General features: G+C 32.8%; 3 protein-coding genes across 3 annotated transcripts; 2 read left to right on the top strand and 1 right to left on the bottom strand.

Annotated features, from left to right (window-relative positions):
- Nucleotides 1-15,220: 15,220 nt before the first annotated feature.
- Nucleotides 15,221-18,329, top strand: LOC141711808 (sugar carrier protein C-like). Its single transcript, XM_074514489.1, has 4 exons — nucleotides 15,221-15,470; nucleotides 15,586-15,911; nucleotides 16,762-17,391; nucleotides 17,507-18,329. Exons 1-4 carry the CDS (start codon nucleotides 15,338-15,340, stop codon nucleotides 17,960-17,962), a joined length of 1,545 nt encoding a protein of 514 aa, XP_074370590.1. The 5' UTR covers nucleotides 15,221-15,337; the 3' UTR covers nucleotides 17,963-18,329.
- A 190-nt stretch (nucleotides 18,330-18,519) lies between these two features.
- Nucleotides 18,520-19,112, bottom strand: LOC141713924 (protein IQ-DOMAIN 33-like). Its single transcript, XM_074517483.1, has 2 exons — nucleotides 19,050-19,112; nucleotides 18,520-18,957 (listed from the first exon to the last, which is right to left on the bottom strand). The coding sequence occupies exons 1-2, from the start codon at nucleotides 19,110-19,112 to the stop codon at nucleotides 18,520-18,522; spliced, it is 501 nt and encodes a 166-aa protein (XP_074373584.1).
- A 705-nt stretch (nucleotides 19,113-19,817) lies between these two features.
- On the top strand, nucleotides 19,818-23,434 carry LOC141711807 (sugar carrier protein C-like). The gene is made up of 5 exons (XM_074514488.1): nucleotides 19,818-19,957; nucleotides 20,435-20,572; nucleotides 20,688-21,013; nucleotides 21,867-22,496; nucleotides 22,612-23,434. The coding sequence occupies exons 2-5, from the start codon at nucleotides 20,440-20,442 to the stop codon at nucleotides 23,065-23,067; spliced, it is 1,545 nt and encodes a 514-aa protein (XP_074370589.1). The 5' UTR covers nucleotides 19,818-19,957; nucleotides 20,435-20,439; the 3' UTR covers nucleotides 23,068-23,434.
- Nucleotides 23,435-23,484: the final 50 nt, after the last annotated feature.

The following is a 23,484-nucleotide window of genomic DNA, read 5'->3' as shown; positions in this document are numbered from 1 at the left end:
GCAAGAGATAAATCTGGGTTGGGTAGTTCTGATGAAAGAAGAGTACATAACACTACCAATGATCCAACTTCCTTAAGTGAACCAGGTGTTGGAGCAACTCCTGAAAGATTGAATCGATTTGAATCTGTACAAATGGTTTACCATACCTTCTTGAAAGAACATATCTTGTTATATTTTATGACAGATGGAAGGGTATACCAGATTAAGAAAAATGCTATACCACTGAAGTATTTTGAGGAACTGGAACATGTTCTATTCCTACTTCAAGTGAAAGACAGATTAACAGATAGTGATGCAGGATATTTAAAGTCTCAAATTCAAAGACAGAATAAGCTTTATTTTGTAAAGTCTGACAGCACATACTGTCCCAAGTACAGAGATCACAAAGGTGATATTGTCGATATGAAGCCTAACTCTGTTAGGATTATAACTACTTTTCTAGGTTATAAGGCTGTGGAATTCAATCTAGAGTCTGACAAGGCATATCTGATTAGACTAGACCAGGAGATAAGAAAAGCTAAGATAAATGATCTCAGAGCAGCTATTTTTCAAACTGGAGAAGATACAGCTGAATTGATAAATGCTAAAAGGAGGATGGCCAATGAACTTGTATATGCAGAGAGATATTTGTTGAAGAACTATCTCAGGACAACTCCTGATATCAAAGAGATCAGAAGAAATTGAAAGTTGAAGCCAAGTCAAAGATCTACAACTACTTAAATTCTGAAGTTTATACATACTGAAGCTGTTATCAAAAGTTAAAGATGGTAAAGCTGAAAGGACTGTAAGTTGTAGTTATCTAGTCAAATTCTCATGCATTTGTACTTAATGTTTTTGACATCATCAAATATCTGTTGAACTTGTATATTATGCTAATTTACAAGTTGGGGGAGATTGTTAGATATATTTGATAATGTCATGTTTAATATGATTTGTGTTTAGTTTTCAGATCTTACCTCACAGGACAATCAGTACTTAACTGGAAATCAGCACTTATACTGAAGACAGAACTTAAGATATCAAAACTTAAGTTATCAGAACTTAAGGTTCAGAAGAAATTTATCAGGAGATAATATCAGGACTTAAGATGACTTTCAGATAAGGGAGGCGGCTGATTGAAAGGAAAGAAGATCGAAACTAAGACAGAAAGAATTGTGCATGAAGAAGGAATTCTATAAAGAATAGAATATTTGGAAGAAAAGATAACTAGTTGATATATTTTAGGAAGCAGAATTATATTCCATATCAATTAGAAGATTATCTTGTAATTGTGTAGTATATAAACACAGGTATAGAGTTTATACTATAAGTGTTACGATTATCGAAGTTATTATTCTTTGTAACTCTAGCAGCTCTCGTGATAATTTGTGCATTACTGAGAGAAGACAGTTCCATATTGTAACATAGTTTATTGTGTTGAATAAAATATGTTTTCTGTTACTTAAGTTCTTATATTCGATTTGATTGTGCTAAACACTGTATTTAACCCTCTTCTACAGTGTGTGTGACCTAAAAAATATCTTTAATTTCGTATTAGTATTAAATATAAAAATTTCATTGTATTAAAGTACTCATAAATACGAATCCAACAAGATCACTCACGACATTATTTTGTTATTTTGTAAAACTAAATTATAAAAATAATGATTATATATTATTGAAATTAATAAAATTAAAATATTTACGTATTATTTTTTATGTATTATATATTATTGAAGGATTCAAAATTTCAATAGTTAAAATTTTAAAAAGTCTTTTCTTCTTCTGCAATCTATATGGCGGGTGTAGGGTCTATACGAAAGTGGGAGTCTTAAATATAAGTGTATATGGATGATTTGCTATTGTTTTTAAATTTTTCCTTGATTTAATAAATATTTTATTATATTATAATTTGAATTAATAAAATTAATTTTGGAAGTGTTTGATTTCCTACCAAGAAAGAAGTTGAGTGCTCTTAGATTTCAAGCTGAATTATAATTCATAGAGTTTGTAGTTATACGAGATACAAGATTTATTTATTTTGATTAAATAATATTTGTTTAAACATTTTTTGGAAGATGTTAACATATTTTTTAGGAAGGTGGTAATCAACCGACCAAACAAAACCATGTTTCGCTTATAATAGTATGGCATTTGAAGTTTAACTTATAACTAGCATATAACCCGTGCGATGCACGGACTGATTATAATATTTATAATTTTATTATTTTGTTATCTCGTAAAACTAAATTATTAAAATAATGATTATATATTATTAAAATTAATAAAATTAAAATATTTACGTATTATTTTTTTATGTATTATATATTATCGAAGGATTCAAAATTTCAGTAGTTAAAATTTTAAATAGTTTTTTCTTCTTCCGCAATCTATATGGCGGGTGTAGGGCCTATACGAAAGTGGGAGTCTTAAATATAAGTGTATATGGATGAGTTGCTATTGTTTTTTAATTTTTCTTTGATTTAATAAATATTTTATTATATTATAATTTAAATTAATAAAATTAATTTTGGAAGTGTTTGATTTTTTACCAAGAAAGAAGTTGAGTGCTCTTGGATATCAAACTGAATTATAATTCATAGAGTTTGTAGTTATATGAGATACATGATTTATTTGTTTAGATTAAATAATATTTGTTTAAACATTTTTTGGAAGGTTTTAACATATTTTTTAGGAAGGTGGTAACCAACCGACCAAACAAAACCATGTTTCGCTTATAATAGTATAGCATAGATGAGCAGATTCATGTTACTGTATTTTCGTAAGATTAAACAAAATTAGCAATACAATTCTATATAACAAGAAACCTTGAAGACAAACTGTTTGGTAATTTTAAAATAAGTAATTTATAATTTAAAATTAATAAGTGATTTATAAGTGTTAAGTAAATAAATACTTATAAATTAAAAAAGTGTTTGAATAATTTTACTATTAAGTCAGAATTTTTTATAAATAAATGACCCAAAATAAATGTTTTTTAAATATAATTATCTTAATTGATAAATTTTAAATTAAAAAGACATGTAAAATATAAATATTTAAACTAAATTTAAAATAAAAAAGCGAAAAATCAAAATAAGTCAGGAAAAAATACGTTGTTAGTAACATTCAACTTATGAGTTTATAAGTTTATTATAAGTTGATGACTTATAAATTTGGACAACAAATACTCGATAAGTACTTATGGTATATAAGTGAATAATTAACTTATATTGCATGTACCAAAGGCCCATTATATACGGTTAAAGAAGAGAGCTAGTGACAAGTGGATGGCAATTGTAGTGGTCAATTTAAGCTCGAATTTTCCAATTTTGTAACGCAACAAGAATCGAATTCATGAATTTTTTAAATAGCTAGTCATAACATTATCAACATTCAACACTTGTTTCAATAAATTAAAGAAAATTTATGTGCAGTTTTTTTATTTAATTTACAATTTTAAAACCAATATATACTTAAAGAGAAAAATAGAAGGCTTATGTACAATTAACCTGAACTCCAGTTTACTCATAGTTTAAAATCAATCAATTTAATATTTGGTTATTAAGCATCACTTAGATACAGTTTTTCTCGGCAAATTTAATAGGGCTTAAGGATCCTAAGTTACTTTAGATAATTATCTAAAAATTAAGTGAGTTTTAAATACAAAATTAAGGCTATTTAAAAAAAATGCAGGGATCAAATTTATTATTACAAAAAACTAGTTCTATAGCCCGTGTAATGCACAGGCATGCTCTATAGTGTGTTAATTCAATTTTATTTTATAACTGTAATTGCTAATGGTATCTTTATGTTATTTTCCGATGGATAAATGATATATTTATTTGTGTATGTGAGCATGAGTATTTGTGGTATGATTACAATGTTGTTGCGATTATTTGTTTTAATTACAATTATTGACAATATATGCATGTCGTTGCCCGGTGGATTGAGTACGTATTTGTTTGAATATGTATAAGTTATTTTTTGGATGTGGTGATATTTGGGTTAAGCGTATTCTTGAAAATTTGAGTGAAACAATATAGATCAGAAGTGGTATTTCTTGTTGTCCATTACTAATGGCGATCCATGTGGGTTGTTTTTAAAATATTTGTGGTATTTCTTGTCATCCACTGCTAAAGGTGATCCACGGGGTTGTTGTAAAAGTGTTTGTGCATATTTGAGAATACTGCAAATTATAGTAGTTTGTACAGTTATAATTTTATTTTTGATTGTTATTAGAATATTTATTCTTGACCTCAATAACTTTTCACATCTCTCATTCAATATTAACAAATACATAGTTCTGAACATGTTAGGCTTATTCTGGTTTCATTTGATACAAAAAGTCAAAAACATTACTAAGATTAGTTGTTTCAGTCGTTGTCATTCTTTTAAGTTGTGACGTGTAAGGTCGCAACTAAACATCAATATAAACCAACACGATCATATATTTAATGAAGGCTATAAGCCAAAAATTACATGTGTGTCTGTATTCATTTTCTACTATACATTTCAAAGAAAATAACAAATGAGAAATGTAATGGTATGTAACTCACTTTGGACGATTAAAGAGAATAATAACAAGATATCTTGGAGGTCGATTACTTATACATAATACAATCTTTAGCCAGTGTGATGCACGGGTATTCTCTAAATATGTATAAAATATTAATTTGTTCATAATTATTCAATTTGTTTGTATGTTAAAAATGTGATTAAAAATATTTTATGTATTTGATGTGCTAAAAATGTGATTGATTAGTGATACAACACTTAATGTCAATACAAGTTTGAATTGTACTTATATATATATATATATATATATATATATATATATATATGAAAGTTCCTTAATCTTTGTCTAAATTCGAATTTATTTGTACCATAAAAATATAATGGTTAAAGTGACAATAGTATATATAATTTATCTAATTAAATGCATAAATAGTTCAATGCACATATGTATGCTCGATACGTAATTTTTTCAGTTGACATCTAACTCATATGTTATTAATTATCAAATTTATAATATGAATACGTGAATTATAAATGTTAATATTTAGAATTTTAAATTTCACTAAAATATTAAAAAGTACTTAATTTGAATTAGGTTTATGTTTGATATATTTCTCACGTATAAGTATTGGATGATATATTATTATGAATAATATTATTGACAAAATATATGTATATATGGACTTATTACTCAAACATAAATCTAAATCAAAATAAGTAGTTTTTGATATATATTTCAGTGATATTTAAAAATATAAATATTAATGGTGCATTAATTGAAAGAATAAATGTGAAATAAATTTCATTAAATTATGAACGAACATGAAAATATGTATAATTCGTTGATTTTTTAAGATTATTTTATGTGTTTATATTATAATTGCGGTTAGATTATTTTTTGTTTCAAAAATGTGATTGATGAGTAAAAATTAGTAGCCCGATCGAGTATTCAATTCGAGTATTCGCTTTTAAAATGATAGTCTAGTTCGAATAAGTACATATACATGTGTGTGTGTATGTATGTTTATATTTATGTATATATGTATATATGAATATTTATATGTGTATACTAATCATGTAAAATTAATAAATTTTAACAAATGATTATTTAGTTAAATAAATTTTACATTTACGTTAATGTATTTATAAAGTACACAATGGTGAAGAATATTAATGATGCGTCAATTAATATATATTAATTATGAGCAACAAATATTATATAAGTATTAATAGTCAACTAATAAATATTAATTGTGAGAATAAATGTAAAATAAATATTATATAGATATTAAGTAGGGGCATAATAATCATATAAATTAATTTATTATATATATATATATATATATATTAGTTAATAGATTAATTAGCTATTAAGTATATTTCAATAAAAATTAATTATTAATGCGTAGAGAATTAAATATCTTATAATAATGGAGGTATTAATACGAAATAAATATGATGGGGATAAAATGTGTTTTTACATCTTAGGGGATATAACAGTCATTTTACTTGATTAAATTGTCTCATTGAAACCCCTGCTTGCTCTATTATATATATAATAGATGTCATTCAACTTTTATATGCAAAATTCTATCAATTTATAATTTTCCTAAAATTAACTCTAGGCCTCGTTTGTTTCATCAATTATGTGGTTATATAGAAACTTTAATTTTCCCGTAACTAAGTTACAATTACAAGTTTCAAGTTAAATTAAAAACCCGTGTTTGGTTTATTACTATGCAACTAGCTCTATAGCCCGTGTAATGCATGGGCATGCTCTATATTACGTGATTTGATGTTATTTTGACTGTAATTATTAATAATATATCCATGTTGTTTCTTGATTGATCGATTAACTAAATACCTCTATTTATAAGATTGAGATCGATGACGTAATCAACGTGTTTTCTCTCAAAATGAATTGAATATTCGGTAATGAAATCAAAATATATGATCAAAATATAACGCAAATGAAAGCACACATTTCCCATGAAAATAATTACAACTCATAGGAGACAACTCATAAGAATGAAATATTATGGAGTTAATTAAAGAGTTAATACAGTTGTTTACATGGTACAATTAGTGATACAATTAATATGAGATAATTCTTATTTTTCTTAGTAGAAAATGTAATGATCGAATATGAAAGTCGACATCTTGAATATAATATTGTACAATTGACAGTATAAATACATTTTCCAATATACTTCATTTTTAATGATAAATATATTAATAACTAGGTTAGTAATCCATGGTTATAGAAATTAGAAATTGGACAAACAGGTTGAACTACCGATTTGTGATTTATCAAAGGTCAGGAATTTATCGGAATGTTAAATCGGAATAAAATAGGACATATTTTTATATTATTTTTAAAATATATAAGTAAAATAATTGAGATGTGTAAACTTGACATGTTGTCATTTGTACATCCATAACAAGTTATAATATTGTGTGCATTAATTATTAAAATAATAAGAGTATCAATAATCATTATGCCTCCCTCTCTTCATTTTCCTTGTCATCTTCCCTTGTCTTTCCAGTTTCCATTCGGCGGCCGTTTAGTTCATTCACTTAAAATTGCAGCTTTTCACCAACTCAAAGCCTAATATATTTTTTCTTCCTTTTCTTCTCTGCAGAGCCTCAAATCATGTGCTTGATTCGTCAATTTTGACCGAAAATGCCAAAAATGTTTTATGCTCCGATTTTGCTCCATAATATCGTTTGGTTGCCTTCCGGTGATTTATCGGCGAAAATTGCCGATTTTTGTAACACTGCAGTAATCTTATAAATCTTTTACTTATACCTCTGATTTTTTTAAACTGGTTAAGGTAAGAAATATAATTCACCTTACTATTGTAAAACATTGTTGTAATCGTAATGAACTTAATATTTTAATAATTTATCATATATATTCAAAATCTACAAACTAGTATTAGTTTATATTCGATTTGATCATATAATAAGAATCTCGACTTTATTATAAAACCCCTTCATAACCCACTCTTTTATTGGTATACAAAAAGAATATCTCATATTTTTTTTAATTTAATGCTTGATGCACTAAATTGTTATTTAGTTGAAAATAAATTTATTTCATATGGAGTTTAAAAAAAATAGGAATTTAGTATATATATATGTAGGCAAATATTATTAAATTTTAAATATCTAATTATAGGTAGTTAATATTCAATAATAAATGGTAACATATATAAAATTGTTAATATTAATGAGTTAGGTGTAATTAGCATATGTTGATAAATATGATAATTATTTGTATTTTTTTAATAAAGAGTAATAATGACTTGTGTGTAATTAATACATGATATTAAATTTAACAATTGTTTGTATTTATTTATGAGGGGTAATGTAGTAATTTTAAGTGAAATAAAATGTCTCATCCAAGCCCCTATTTGCTCTATTATATATATAACTAGCATAATAACTAAATCTACTATGAAAGTCCAGTTTTTCTCTCCATCTCTGTGAGAGCCTAGTTTTTCTCTCCATCTCTGTAACCAAAGGGATTTGTGGGAGGCCATCATGGCGCGCTATCAGAATATTGAAGACCAGATGAACGACATGAGTATAGAGGATGAGGAAAATGAAGACCTAGTTTTTGAAGGGGATTTTGTAGAGGAGACCAACAAGTATAAGTTATGTCTCGTTGGAAGATTCTTAACGGAGAAAAATATAAACACCAGGGCTATGAAAACGAAAATGGCTGACATTTGGAAGCCTACCATGGGAGTGAATATAAAAGAACTGGAGCAGGGCATCTTTTTGTTTCAATTTTACCACAAAGAAGATATGGCTTGGGTGCAGAATGGGGGACCTTGGACCTTCGATAACGCTATGTTATGTGTAGAGGCTATACCATCAGGAGAGGATCCGGTAAAGGTACCACTTTGGTTCTTAAATATTTGGATACAGATTCATGATTTGCCAGTTGGGTACATGTCCGAAATGGTTGGCAAACAGTTAGGGAATTTTTTTGGCGAGTTTTTGATGTACGATGTGAAGAATAACACAGCCATATGGAGGGAGTGCATGAGAGTGAAAATAAGGATTGATGTGAGAAAGCCTTTGAAAAGGAAGAAGAAAGTTGCTCGTAAAAATGGACAGGATTTTGTTGTGACTTGTAAGTACGAAAGGTTGGGAGAGTTTTGTTTCTTTTGCGGTCTGGTATCTCACACAGATCGTTTCTGCAGGAGGAATATAGATAGGAGGGATGGAGAGGGAACTAAAGAATGGGGAGCTTGGCTTAGAGCGCCACCACGTAGGGCGGCCGGACAAAGTTCTAGTAAGTGGCTTAGGGAGGAGGGTGACATGGAATGGGAGGAGAGAGTTGGGCGGGAAAACAGTAAAGCGGGGTTTTCGGGAGAAAAAATATGGACAAAGGATATGATGAGATGTGATAAGAGTAATATACGGAGTAATGAGATTGGGAAGTTAATGGAAGTTGGTTCAAATATTAATGATATTAATAACTCTGGTATGATGGGAAATCAAGTAATATCAAATCTATTATCTGGGCCAGGGGAAGAGGAACCCATTGGGCTTAATGTGGAGGGTCGAAAAAGAAGCAGGACTGTACACGAAACTCAGATAACCATGGATACTGATGGTGTGTTACAAATTACAGATTTTACTCCAAATGAGGATGGGTCAAAAAATGGACAAGGGGTGGGTTCTGGTCTCCAGGCCCACCTAATATTATGAGTACTCTAAGTTGGAATTGCTGCGGGTTTGGGACCCCGTGGGCCGTTCAATTCCTAACGGAAACAATATTCCAGAAGAAACCCAACATAGTCTTTCTGTGTGAAACTTTATGTAAAAAGGATACGATAGAGAAGGTTAAAAATATGGTGAAATTTGAAGGAGCTTTTGCCGTTGACGTTGATGGGAGAAGTGGTGGTATTGCAATGTTATGGAGGAATCAAGTGGAGGTGCAGTTGTTATCATATAGTAAAAACCATATTGATGTGGAGGTTGTTATTAGAGGATGGAATAAATTCAGGCTGACAGGAATTTACGGTGAACCAGACCGCTCTAAAAGACGTGAAACATGGAAGTTAATAAGGGATTTACAACCTAAGTCGATGTTACCATGATGTTTGTTGGGAGATATGAATAATATTGTTAAGCAAGAAGATAAGAGAGGTGGACTTCCTTATCCATCATGGCTGATTCAAGGTTTTCAAGAAGTGTTGGAAGATTGTGGTCTGTGCGATATAGATCTGAGAGGGTATCCGTATACTTGGGAACGTGGCCATGGTACCGAGGATTGGGTGGAGGTTAGATTAGATAGGGCGTTGATGTCCAAAACTTTTAATGATCTGTTTACAGAAATCAAGTTGACAAATCTGGAGATTAGCACCTCAGATCACAGTCCGATTTTTTTAGAACCAGTCAAGATCACCCATGCTGTGATTTCTAAAGTTTTCAGGTTTGAAAACGCATGGCTTCGAGAGCCAATGTGTCGTCAAATTGTTGAAGAAGTTTGGTATAGGCATCAAGGGCGTCCTCTGCAAGATAAGTTAAGTGAATGTGCTACTCTGTTGCAAGTGTGGGAAGAAGAAATTACGGGAAGTTTCAAGAGTAGAATATTGCAGTGTAAGAAGTTTCTAAAGAGTACTAAAGGTATGAGAGACGCGCAGTCAGTGAAACAGTTTCAAGAAACCTCAAACAGATTAAATGAAATTTACAATCAACAGGAGGTTTTCTGGAGACAGAGATGTAAGCATTTGTGGTTGAAAGAGGGTGATCAGAATAGTAAATACTTTCATGCTGCAACTAAAAATCGGAGGAAAACGAATCAGATTACTACCCTTGTTAATGATGAAGGCCAAGAAGTGGGGTGGGATTCAGGTTTGGAAAGCACTATGATAGATTATTTCACTAAGATTTGTGCTGCTTCAGAAACAGAATGGCACCCAATATTTGAAGGTGTGTCGAGAAGAATAAATCAAGTACAGAATGAAAGCTTGATAGCTCAGGTCGAAGATAATGAGGTAAAACGAGCATTGTTCAGCATGCACCCCGACAAGTCTCCTGGCCCAGATGGCATGAGCCCTGGGTTTAATCAAAAGTTCTGGGGTATTGTTGGTCAAGATTTGGCGGAGTTAGTTCGTAATTTCTTCATAACAGGCGAGTTTAAGGATGGTTTAGGGAATACAAACATAGCTTTAATTCCTAAGAAGAAAAATCCCATTAATATGATGGATCTTCGGCCCATATCTTTGTGTAATGTGAGTTACAAAGTCATTTCCAAGGTCCTGGCAAATAGATTGAAGTCGATGCTTTCCTATTTGATTCCTGAAACTCAAAGCGCTTTTATCCCGGGTAGATTAATAACGGATAACATCATGGTGTCTTATGAAGTGATGCATTTAATGAAGCGCAAAACTCAATGTAAAGTGGGGTGGATGGCGTTGAAATTGGATATGAGCAAAGCCTACGATCGTGTGGAGTGGAGTTTTTTGAGAGAGATGTTGAAGCAAATGGGTTTTGCAAATCAGGTTATGGGGATGATGTTGGCTTGTGTGTGTTCAGCTAAGTATCAGATTTGCCACGCAGGTAGAAGGTTTGGTTCTATAATCCCTAATCGTGGTATCCGTCAAGGAGATCCACTCTCGTCTTATTTATTCCTGATATGCATGGAAGGCTTATCTGTGCTAATTAAAGAGTATGAAAAAAGGAATAATTTGACTGGTATTCAGGTGGCTCGAAGAGCGCCTCGGTTAACCCACATATTTTTTGCCGATGACACTTATATTTTCTGTAAAGCGAATGAGAGAGAGGCAGATCATATTGTTGATTTGTTACAAATTTTTGAGCATGCTTCAGGTCAAAAGATTAATGCTGCTAAATCTTCTGTATTTTTTAGCAGAAATACTGCATAGGAATTTCGAGATGCAATATGTGCTATGCTGCGTTTCAAAGAGGCGGGTGATAATACGACTTATCTGGGTTTACCTAGTATGTTGGGGCGTAATAAATCAGCCATGCTGGGATATCTAAAAGATCGTATGAAGGAGAAAGTGCAGGGGTGGGATAAGAAATGGTTATCGAGAGGAGGGAAGGAATTGTTGTTGAAAACTGTAGCACAGGCGTTACCTAACTACACCATGAGTCTATTTCTTCTTCCTCAGCAACTATGTACTGATATGGAGCGAGTCATGAACAAATTTTGGTGGAAGAGTTTGAATACTAATAAGGGCATTCACTGGATGCAATGGGATCGTATGTGTACGAAGAAATCAAATGGTGGTCTGGGTTTTCGAAAATTACAAGATTTTAATGTGGCTCTTTTGGGTAAACAGGGTTGGAGATTACTTGTCAAAATAGGAAGTCTAGTTGAGAGAGTTTTTAAAGCAAGATATTATCCTGAGGGTTCTTTTTTTTCAGCCAATGTGGGTAGCAATCCCAGTTATATCTGGAGATCGATTATGGAAGCTCAGATTGTCTTGAAGCGAGGGGCTGTTCGTCGAGTGGGCACAGGTACAACAGTCAGCATAACCAAAGATCCTTGGCTTCCTAACGATGATCCTTATGTCCACACAGATAATGAAGCTATCAGGGATATGAATGTTGATGCTCTGATGATACCAGGACAGTATGCTTGGGATGTCGATGTTGTAAAGGATGTCTTTATTGATAGAGATGCTAAGCTCATTCTGTCTATATCGTTGAGAGATGCTGATTCAGATTGCTGGTTCTGGAAATGGGATAAAAAGGGGCAATATACAGTGCGTTCAGCTTATACAGCAATTCAAGAAGTCAAGCAAAGTTACATCCAGAATGATAGTATCTCATGGAAGAAGCTGTGGAATGCTAAAGTGCCTTTAAAGGTAAAGCATTTTATATGGAGAGCAGTTCGTAATATACTACCTACGAAGGACCAGTTGTTGACTAGAAGGGTCGATGTCAATGATAAATGTCCGGTGTGTAATGATGAAATAGAAATAGTGTACCACGTTCTGGTAACATGCTCAATGGCAAAGCAATATTGGAATGATTTAGGCATTAATACTGAGGAGAATAATAGTTCAAGCTTCGACAGGTGGGTAAACTCACTTTTTCAGAAATGTAAGATTATAGAATTGCAGGAGGTGTTTATGGTTTGCTGGTCTCTTTGGAATAATAAAAACGAGGTGATATGGAATCAACGTGGAAAGGAGTACTCAGATGTTTGTAAATTGGCAAAGCTCTTACTTAACCAATGGAAGAATGTTCAAGATAAGTCGTTCGATCATTTTCTTGGTTTTATGGGCCAAGAAGACGGCAAAGAGCGTTGGGAGTATCCACAGGAAGGTAAGGTTAAGTTTAACGTCGATGCAGCAATATTTGAAAACTCTTCTACATATTGTTTATCCATGGTTGCTCGAGATCATAGAGGCGAACTGGTAGTTGCTGGAACTAGTTGCAGGGAAGGTCGTATAGCTCCTGACTTGGCCGAGGCTCTGGGTATCAAAGAAGCTTTGAGTTGGATCAAATATAATCTAAAGCAACCGGCGATAGTGGAGACTGATTGTTTAGCAGTGGTACAAGCAATTCGGTGCTCTTCAACCCATCTGTCTTATCTGGGCAGAGTTATAGAGGAGTGTAGGTATTTAATTTCAGAGTTAAATCATCGTATGGTGACGTTAATTTTTGTTAAATGATCCGCGAATAAAGTGGCTCACTTCTTAGCGAGGCACAATAGTTCTGTAGCTGATCGTATATGGAGTGGGAATTGTGTTTACCCAGAACTCTATCATGTACTGAACAAGGATTTGGTTTGTTAATGAAACATTTTCTTTGGCAAAAAAAAACACATAATAACCCGTGCGAGGCACGAGTCATTTTCTAGAATTTTTGTATGCATCATACAATTATAATGTTCTTAGTTGTTTTCTTATTTGTAAATGTTGTACAATATCTAACGTATTTTAAATACAAGTTGATTGTTTATCAACATGTATTATTTTCATACAAGACATTACCAAATTACATAACGTTTCTAATATAGCTCATTAAGCAAAATATATATATTCTTGTTTGTGTTGTGTTATTTGTATTTAATGAATGAATATAAACCGGATAATCAGTGTACGTTTAAAATGAAACGATTAAACTTAATATGTAGAATGCCGTTACTATGTTTACAAAGAAAAAATTAAAAATTAACATATATGCTCAATATAGAGTTGACCAGAAATTTTGAATTTTATTTAAATAAACTATATGTACTACTCTGTATTATTACTGAGTTCACGACTAACTTACAATTAACTTACTCAATTTAAAAATATAAAAAATGCATAACTGAAGTCAGAATGACTTGCAATCATAATATAAAATAATGTAAAACTTACATTATTGTTAATATTAAAGTTGATTTTAATGTAAAATATTAGTTTTTGAAATTCAATGTATGTATTGGGAAAATGTTAGTTTTTTATTTACACTATTGTTAACAAAGTAAGATTAAGTTATATGTATGTGTGTGTTAGCATGTAAATTATTGTATGTTACACCTCTTAGTAAATTATGATGGTTTCAAGTATTTATATGCTAAATATCTGTCTTAGTTTCGATCTTCTTTCCTTTCAATCAGCCGCCTGCCTTATCTGAAAGTCATCTTAAGTCCTGATATTATCTCATGATAAATATCTTTTGAACCTTAAGTTTTGATAACTTAAGTTCTGATATCTTAAGTTCTGTCTTCAGTATAAGTGTTGATTTCCAGTTAAGTACTGATTTGTCCTGTTAGGTAAGATCTGAAAACTAAACACAAATCATATTACACATGACACTATCAAATATATCTAACAATATTAACAATCAAAAGTGTGCATTGGCAAACGTGTACAACACAAATGTGAAAAGTATTTAGGGACGGAGGGAGTATTGATTTATTTTAGTCTGACGCGCTTATAAGCGAAACATGGTTTTGTTTGGTCGGTTGGCTACCACCTTTCTAAAAAATATGTTAACACCTTCCAAACAATGTTTAAACAAATATTATTTAATCAAAATAAATAAATCATGTATCTCATATAACTACAAACTCTATGAATTATAATTCAGCTTGATATCTAAGAGCACTCAACTTCTTTCTTGGTAGGAAATCAAACACTTCCAAAATTAATTTTATTAATTCAAATTATAATATAATAAAATATTTATTAAATCAAAGAAAAATTAAAAAAACAATAGCAAATCATCCATATACACTTATATTTAAGATTCTCACTTTCGTATAGGCCCTACACCCGCCATATAGATTGCAGAACAAGAAAAGATTTTTTAAAATTTTAACTATTGAAATTTTGAATCCTTCAACAATATATAATACCTAAACAAATAATACGTAATATTTTAATTTTATTAATTTCAATAATATATAACTATTATTTTTATAATTTAGTTTTACAAAATAACAAAATCATAAAATTATAAATATTATAATCAGTCTCTGCATCGCACGGGTTATAGCCTAGTTATAAATTAAACTTCAAATGCCATAAACGGTTTCAAATGCCATAAACGGTACATAGGAGTACTAATACTTGTACTCCGAACAGAAAAAGAAGATACAGACAACGAGCAGCTTATCCTAAATAATGTATATTTGAACAAATAATGTCCGACAAGAACTAGAACATCAGCATAAAAAATCTCTATATATACCCATGTTAACGTCCCATATTCATTCATACTCTTATATATTTTATGCTATCACAAATATTTAACCACTTCATCTAAAATCTTAAATCTAACTTTGTTTTTCAACTTTAATAAATATTAAAAAAAATCTTTTTTCAGTCTACGTATATACTTTACAGTGAATATGGCCGGCGGTGGTGCTGTAAGCTCTAGCAACGGGAAAGTTTATCCAGGAAAGCTCACCACACGTGTTGTGGTAGCATGCATTGTTGCTGCTATGGGCGGAATGATCTTCGGTTATGATCTTGGTGTATCTGGTATATATTACGTTCATGATAAATACACACATAAATTTGTCAAATACTTTGTTATGTTTATATTTTTTGTGCATGCTCAATTACTTATAATATATTTTTTTGTTTCGCTCTTTAGGCGGGGTGACCTCGATGGATTCGTTCTTGGAACAGTTCTTTCCATCTGTATATCGAAAACAAATGGCTGACGATTCGACCAATCAGTACTGCAAATTTGATAGTCAGATACTGACGACGTTCACTTCATCATTATACGTAGCAGCTCTATTGTCATCTCTTTTTGTGGCTTCTTGGGTCACACGAAGGCTAGGTCGAAAGCTATCTATGCTTGCGGGTGGTATTCTGTTCTGTGCTGGTGCTCTCATTAATGGTCTTGCTCAGAATATTGTCATGCTCATTGTTGGCAGGATTTTACTTGGTTTCGGTATTGGATTCGGAAATCAGGTATCATTATATGCTTTTAATTTACAAAGTCATACATTACTTATAAAATACTCCATTGAAGCATCTCTGTTGTTCAGCCTCTAGCAGCATACCCAGTTATTGTGTTCACTCGTGTTAGCACAGCCTATAATTAATTTAAATAAGTATATTTAACTAGGAGTACTTAATAAGCATGAAAACAGAAAAAAGCAATACATTCGTGAATAATATTTGTATATTTCTCAAACGTTAAATTGTTTTCGTCCTCCATAATCATCCCAGTTATTCACCAGGCTCAGTATCAGATACTGTTCTTACTGATTTGTATGCATATGATTGTTGAAATCCAAACCCTGAAAATTTTGAAGATAACTCCGTAAATACATATCACTTAGGGTGTATTGAGTATCAGAAAATCCTTATATGAGGAGGGGCACGATTCCTTAGGACACACGCTTCACCCGAGCACTCTCTTAACCTTCTTATTCAACTGATAATTTGAATAATTTGTCTCTGATTTTGTATTGATCCCCTTGTTTGTTAGTTTGTTTATTGAATTACTACTTAAATTGATAATTTGTTATAAGTCTCATACAAGTTCAAATATTTATTTAACTGCTGCTGTCGCTTATACATTTGATGTCATTATTCTGCTAACAAGTTTGCTACAAGTTTTGAGGTGTTGATGCGTATTAGTATTTGCTTGAATGATTTATCGAAATCCTGAGTATTGTTAATCAATGTACATTATAGTTATTAACAAATCTGTTTAAACGTTGTTTGTTTGTCTTGTTCTCTGCTATTTGCTTTAAGTTAGTCATGTTAATTATTCAAGTTTTTATAATGTTATTACGTTGTTTTGTAACTACAGGCAGTGCCACTCTACCTATCCGAAATGGCACCGTCCAAGTACAGAGGAGCCCTCAATTTTTGCTTTCAATTATCAATCACTCTAGGTATCCTCATAGCAAATCTTGTGAACTATTGGTTTGCACAGATTGAAGGAGGTTGGGGATGGCGTTTGAGTTTAGGAGGAGCGATTGTTCCTGCTCTGTTCATGATTGTTGGATCATTGTTTCTCCCTGAAACTCCTAACTCATTGATTGAAATGGGGAAGCAAGATCAGGCTAAAGCAGAATTACTGAAAATTCGTGGTGTCGATAATGTTGACGAGGAGTTTGAAGATCTTGTTGCAGCGAGTGAAGCATCTAAGAAAGTGGAGCATCCTTGGAGAAATCTCTTGCAACGAAAGTATAGGCCACACCTTGTAATGGCTATACTTATTCCATTCTTTCAGCAAATTACTGGCATTAATGTTATCATGTTCTATGCCCCGGTTTTGTTTAGAACTATTGGTTTCGGGAGTAGCGCCTCTCTTACATCTGCTGTCATCACTGGTTTAGTAAACGTGATTGCGACTTTTGTGGCTATATATGTTGTTGATAAGTTTGGCCGGAAAGTTCTTTTCTATGAAGGAGGTATTCAGATGATTATATGCCAGGTATACATATTCAATTCAATAAACTATATGCTATTTTTTATGTTTCGTGGACTTAGCCCTACGTATTTTGAGATGCAAGCTCTTACTTTATTTTGTATGTATTTTTTTTTGACAGATTATTGTTGCAATCCTTATTGGCAAAGAATTTGGAATATCCGGCGACAGTGATAATTTATCCAAGGGGTATGCTATTGCTATTGTTGCTTTCATATGCATGTATGTGGCTGGATTTGCCTGGTCGTGGGGGCCTCTAGGCTGGTTAGTACCAAGTGAGATTTTTCCACTCGAAATTCGATCGGCCGCACAAAGTATTACAGTTTCAGTGAACATGTTTTTCACATTTGTCATTGCTCAACTCTTTTTGATGATGCTCTGTCGGATGAAATTTGGCCTTTTCGTGTTCTTTGCATTCTGTGTCGTAGTAATGACCGTGTTCGTGCACTACTTGTTGCCTGAGACTAAAGGTATTCCTATCGAAGATATGGCAATGGTATGGAAGTCACATGCATTCTGGAAAAGTTTCGTGAATGATGATGTTGATGATGAGAAGCCCAAAAAATGCTCTCCGTGATGAAATTTTATTGAATAAATTATACTTTTTTTTTTATGTTGAGTTGCTAGGTATTTTATGTCTGTAGCGAAACATTGGTAGGTAGCTAGAGTGAGTGGATTTAATTTTTTGAATTGCAATCTTTGAGACTTAATTTGCAATTGTTAATGTGTTATAATCTTGTCAAATTTTACTTTATAAGACAGTGTGTAGTTTCTTCCTGATATAAAGGCCTTCTGGTATACACCTACCATATTAAAATTCTACATTGGTGTGACATGCTTGGTTTACACATCTCAGTTCTCTATCCAGTGCTAAAATAAAGCATCCAATGTAGCACTCTTAACTTATTTTCCCTCGAAAGTTATAACCTGTACATGTAGGCAGATAACAAAATACTACATATTCTAGAAAGGTATGACCCAATTACATATTCAGAATATTTCTTGAAGACCTGTATCTAGTTATGTTAATGCTGCAGAATGCTGATTTATTACTGTCCATTCCATTATGTCTGAGAAACTTGAGCAGAAAATTATCCGTTTCAGACAGAAATTACTGCACTGTTATAGTTAGTATTATATATTTGTTTGAGAATCTACCTTAACCTTGTCCTTTGTGATATTTATTTGAGCATCTAGATTAACAGTCTCCTTTGCATAGTGGTAGCTTGGCAAAGTCTTGCATCTTGAAACACTTGTTGGCTTTAGCCTATCCTGCAGGGGCTTTGTGTACTCTTCCTTTTCTTTTGAGAATGCTGAGACAGAATTATTATCAAGTTGTATAGATACTTCGTTTGATCCACAACTTTCCTCTTCTCCCGCTACATCAAATAACAGCCTCTTCCTTGTAGCTGATTTCTGGTTTCTGTTAGGTCGATCATATTGCTTAGTTATTTCTGTTGAGCAATTTTCTTGCTGGCGGGTTGCCATCCAACGTTCGAGCCAATTCCAGCCCATGTTAGATTCCACATCAGATTCGGATCTGGTGTGTTTTTTCTTAGAACAGACTCTCAGCTAAAAGATCAAACACCAGTTATGAACTTGATATGATTATTTTTGTCACAAATTATTTATATTTTATTTAGTCATATATTTTGACAATTTACCTGTTGCGAGAAGGCATAGGCTAATGCTCTTTCACGCCTTGTTGCTTCTAATCTGTTCTGCATTCTCAGCTTTTGATATATTGCTGCTTACGGTGCTATCATCCCAGTCCTCCTGCAATTCTCAGATAAAATAGAATGGTCAAGCTACGGTGGTTGGTTCATTATTTGATTCAGGTGGCATGTCTGCAATTCTATTTTTTTAGTTAGATTGCCAATTGCTAACTAATCATCAATTCTATTTGCTGCTTTAATTGTCTATAGAAATTGATTTGTTCTGCCTTTGTGTTGCACTTGTTGAGGCAAACTCTCATTTTCCTCTTGAAAGGAGTGAAGTGTTGAGTTTCCAGTTTGAACTTCTATAGATGTTCCAACAGACTCGCTCCTTTTACTTTCTGCTCCTACAGCGAACTCTTCCTTACATTCCATCAAGCTGAGTCCTTCCTGGCGCCTCCGAGCCTGAAAAGACATTAAACATAAATTCAGAAACTAGAACCAGTGCACTGCATGCAAGGTTTGGAATGCAAATTCACCCTCTCAGTTCTAGCAACATTGAATATAAACTGTAGCAATGCGCCTTTTACTATGGTAACATTGTTGTGATAATATGAGTTACAAATTAAGTACGCAAAGAATGTGTAAGGCTGACTGTGAATTGACCAGAAAGCTTCTTAATGCTGACTGGATCACAATTGCTGCATCATCTTTGCGAAACAAATTAGAGGTTGAGTTCTGTTTTTCTTCTTGTATATCTACTGCATGACTGTAGCCTCGGAGCTCCAAACAGAAGAAGCAGGATCATCTACACAGGTCGAACTAAATTCGGGTTCATTTGATACAGTGACTTTAGAGCTCCTTACAGAAGCTGAATCCTCCTCCGCAAGAACAGAATTGAATTCATCCCCACACAGGTACGATCTAACTGAGCTCTTCCATCTTTTTCGTTCTAAATTACTTCTGACCTGATCGATAAATAACTCAAATGTGTAAATTGTGCAACAAAAGGGGAAGTGAAACCATGTTAAAATGGCAAAGGTATAATGATTGCAGAATGCAGTACTAATGTACCATGGTCTCGAGAGTCATAGGTGCCAACATAGGAGTACTACTACTTGTACTCCGAACAGAAAAAGAAGATACAGACAACGAGCAGCTTATCCTAAATAATGTATATTTGAACAAATAATGTCCGACAAGAACTAGAACATCAGCATAAAAAATCTCTATATATACCCATGTTAACGTCCCATATTCATTCATACTCTTATATATTTTATGCTATCACAAATATTTAACCACTTCATCTAAAATCTTAAATCTAACTTTGTTTTTCAACTTTAATAAATATAAAAAAAAATCCTTTTTCAGTCTACGTATATACTTTACAGTGAATATGGCCGGCGGTGGTGCTGTAAGCTCTAGCAACGGGAAAGTTTATCCAGGAAAGCTCACCACACGTGTTGTGGTAGCATGCATTGTTGCTGCTATGGGCGGAATGATCTTCGGTTATGATCTTGGTGTATCTGGTATATATTACGTTCATGATAAATACACACATAAATTTGTCAAATACTTTGTTATGTTTATATTTTTTGTGCATGCTCAATTACTTATAATATATTTTTTTGTTTCGCTCTTTAGGCGGGGTGACCTCGATGGATTCGTTCTTGGAACAGTTCTTTCCATCTGTATATCGAAAACAAATGGCTGACGATTCGACCAATCAGTACTGCAAATTTGATAGTCAGATACTGACGACGTTCACTTCATCATTATACGTAGCAGCTCTATTGTCATCTCTTTTTGTGGCTTCTTGGGTCACACGAAGGCTAGGTCGAAAGCTATCTATGCTTGCGGGTGGTATTCTGTTCTGTGCTGGTGCTCTCATTAATGGTCTTGCTCAGAATATTGTCATGCTCATTGTTGGCAGGATTTTACTTGGTTTCGGTATTGGATTCGGAAATCAGGTATCATTATATGCTTTTAATTTACAAAGTCATACATTACTTATAAAATACTCCATTGAAGCATCTCTGTTGTTCAGCCTCTAGCAGCATACCCAGTTATTGTGTTCACTCGTGTTAGCACAGCCTATAATTAATTTAAATAAGTATATTTAACTAGGAGTACTTAATAAGCATGAAAACAGAAAAAAGCAATACATTCGTGAATAATATTTGTATATTTCTCAAACGTTAAATTGTTTTCGTCCTCCATAATCATCCCAGTTATTCACCAGGCTCAGTATCAGATACTGTTCTTACTGATTTGTATGCATATGATTGTTGAAATCCAAACCCTGAAAATTTTGAAGATAACTCCGTAAATACATATCACTTAGGGTGTATTGAGTATCAGAAAATCCTTATATGAGGAGGGGCACGATTCCTTAGGACACACGCTTCACCCGAGCACTCTCTTAACCTTCTTATTCAACTGATAATTTGAATAATTTGTCTCTGATTTTGTATTGATCCCCTTGTTTGTTAGTTTGTTTATTGAATTACTACTTAAATTGATAATTTGTTATAAGTCTCATACAAGTTGTTCAAATATTTATTTAACTGCTGTTGTTGCTTATACATTTGATGTCATTATTCTGCTAACAAGTTTGCTACAAGTTTTGAGGTGTTGATGCGTATTAGTATTTGCTTGAATGATTTATCGAAATCCTGAGTATTGTTAATCAGTGTACATTATAGTTATTAACAAATCTGTTTAAACGTTGTTTGTTTGTCTTGTTCTCTGCTATTTGCTTTAAGTTAGTCATGTTAATTATTCAAGTTTTTATAATGTTATTACGTTGTTTTGTAACTACAGGCAGTGCCACTCTACCTATCCGAAATGGCACCGTCCAAGTACAGAGGAGCCCTCAATTTTTGCTTTCAATTATCAATCACTCTAGGTATCCTCATAGCAAATCTTGTGAACTATTGGTTTGCACAGATTGAAGGAGGTTGGGGATGGCGTTTGAGTCTAGGAGGAGCGATTGTTCCTGCTCTGTTCATGATTGTTGGATCATTGTTTCTCCCTGAAACTCCTAACTCATTGATTGAAATGGGGAAGCAAGATCAGGCTAAAGCAGAATTACTGAAAATTCGTGGTGTCGATAATGTTGACGAGGAGTTTGAAGATCTTGTTGCAGCGAGTGAAGCATCTAAGAAAGTGGAGCATCCTTGGAGAAATCTCTTGCAACGAAAGTATAGGCCACACCTTGTAATGGCTATACTTATTCCATTCTTTCAGCAAATTACTGGCATTAATGTTATCATGTTCTATGCCCCGGTTCTGTTTAGAACTATTGGTTTCGGGAGTAGCGCCTCTCTTACATCTGCTGTCATCACTGGTTTAGTAAACGTGATTGCGACTTTTGTGGCTATATATGTTGTTGATAAGTTTGGCCGGAAAGTTCTTTTCTATGAAGGAGGTATTCAGATGATTATATGCCAGGTATACATATTCAATTCAATAAACTATATGCTATTTTTTATGTTTCGTGGACTTAGCCCTACGTATTTTGAGATGCAAGCTCTTACTTTATTTTGTATGTATTTTTTTTTGACAGATTATTGTTGCAATCCTTATTGGCAAAGAATTTGGAATATCCGGCGACAGTGATAATTTATCCAAGGGGTATGCTATTGCTATTATTGCTTTCATATGCATGTATGTGGCTGGATTTGCCTGGTCGTGGGGGCCTCTAGGCTGGTTAGTACCAAGTGAGATTTTTCCACTCGAAATTCGATCGGCCGCACAAAGTATTACAGTTTCAGTGAACATGTTTTTCACATTTGTCATTGCTCAACTCTTTTTGATGATGCTCTGTCGGATGAAATTTGGCCTTTTCGTGTTCTTTGCATTCTGTGTCGTAGTAATGACCGTGTTCGTGCACTACTTGTTGCCTGAGACTAAAGGTATTCCTATCGAAGATATGGCAATGGTATGGAAGTCACATGCATTCTGGAAAAGTTTCGTGAATGATGATGTTGATGATGAGAAGCCCAAAAAATGCTCTCCGTGATGAAATTTTATTGAATAAATTATACTTTTTTTTTTATGTTGAGTTGCTAGGTATTTTATGTCTGTAGCGAAACATTGGTAGGTAGCTAGAGTGAGTGGATTTAATTTTTTGAATTGCAATCTTTGAGACTTAATTTGCAATTGTTAATGTGTTATAATCTTGTCAAATTTTACTTTATAAGACAGTGTGTAGTTTCTTCCTGATATAAAGGCCTTCTGGTATACACCTACCATATTAAAATTCTACATTGGTGTGACATGCTTGGTTTACACATCTCAGTTCTCTATCCAGTGCTAAAATAAAGCATCCAATGTAGCACTCTTAACTTATTTTCCCTCGAAAGTTATAACCTGTACATGTAGGCAGATAACAAAATACTACATATTCTAGAAAGGTATGACCCAATTACATATTCAG

The sequence above is a fragment of the Apium graveolens genome, chromosome 3 (assembly GCF_009905375.1).
Source record: "Apium graveolens cultivar Ventura chromosome 3, ASM990537v1, whole genome shotgun sequence".
In the NCBI taxonomy this organism is placed as follows: domain Eukaryota; kingdom Viridiplantae; phylum Streptophyta; class Magnoliopsida; order Apiales; family Apiaceae; genus Apium; species Apium graveolens.
Note: the sequence above shows the minus strand (reverse complement) of the source record. Positions and strands in the feature narration are given on the sequence as shown.

Bases quoted from the DNA above. Each gene is read 5' to 3' on its own strand.
- LOC141711808 (XM_074514489.1), top strand. From the start codon at position 15,338: ATGGCCGGCGGTGGTGCTGTAAGCTCTAGCAACGGGAAAGTTTATCCA. The intron at 15,471-15,585 runs GTATATATTACG...TTCGCTCTTTAG, and splicing joins TTATGATCTTGGTGTATCTG to GCGGGGTGACCTCGATGGAT. The intron at 17,392-17,506 runs GTATACATATTC...TTTTTTTGACAG, and splicing joins TTCAGATGATTATATGCCAG to ATTATTGTTGCAATCCTTAT.
- LOC141711807 (XM_074514488.1), top strand. From the start codon at position 20,440: ATGGCCGGCGGTGGTGCTGTAAGCTCTAGCAACGGGAAAGTTTATCCA. The intron at 20,573-20,687 runs GTATATATTACG...TTCGCTCTTTAG, and splicing joins TTATGATCTTGGTGTATCTG to GCGGGGTGACCTCGATGGAT. The intron at 22,497-22,611 runs GTATACATATTC...TTTTTTTGACAG, and splicing joins TTCAGATGATTATATGCCAG to ATTATTGTTGCAATCCTTAT.
- LOC141713924 (XM_074517483.1), bottom strand. From the start codon at position 19,112: ATGCAGAACAGATTAGAAGCAACAAGGCGTGAAAGAGCATTAGCCTAT. The intron at 18,958-19,049 runs GTAAATTGTCAA...TTGATCTTTTAG, and splicing joins CCTATGCCTTCTCGCAACAG to CTGAGAGTCTGTTCTAAGAA.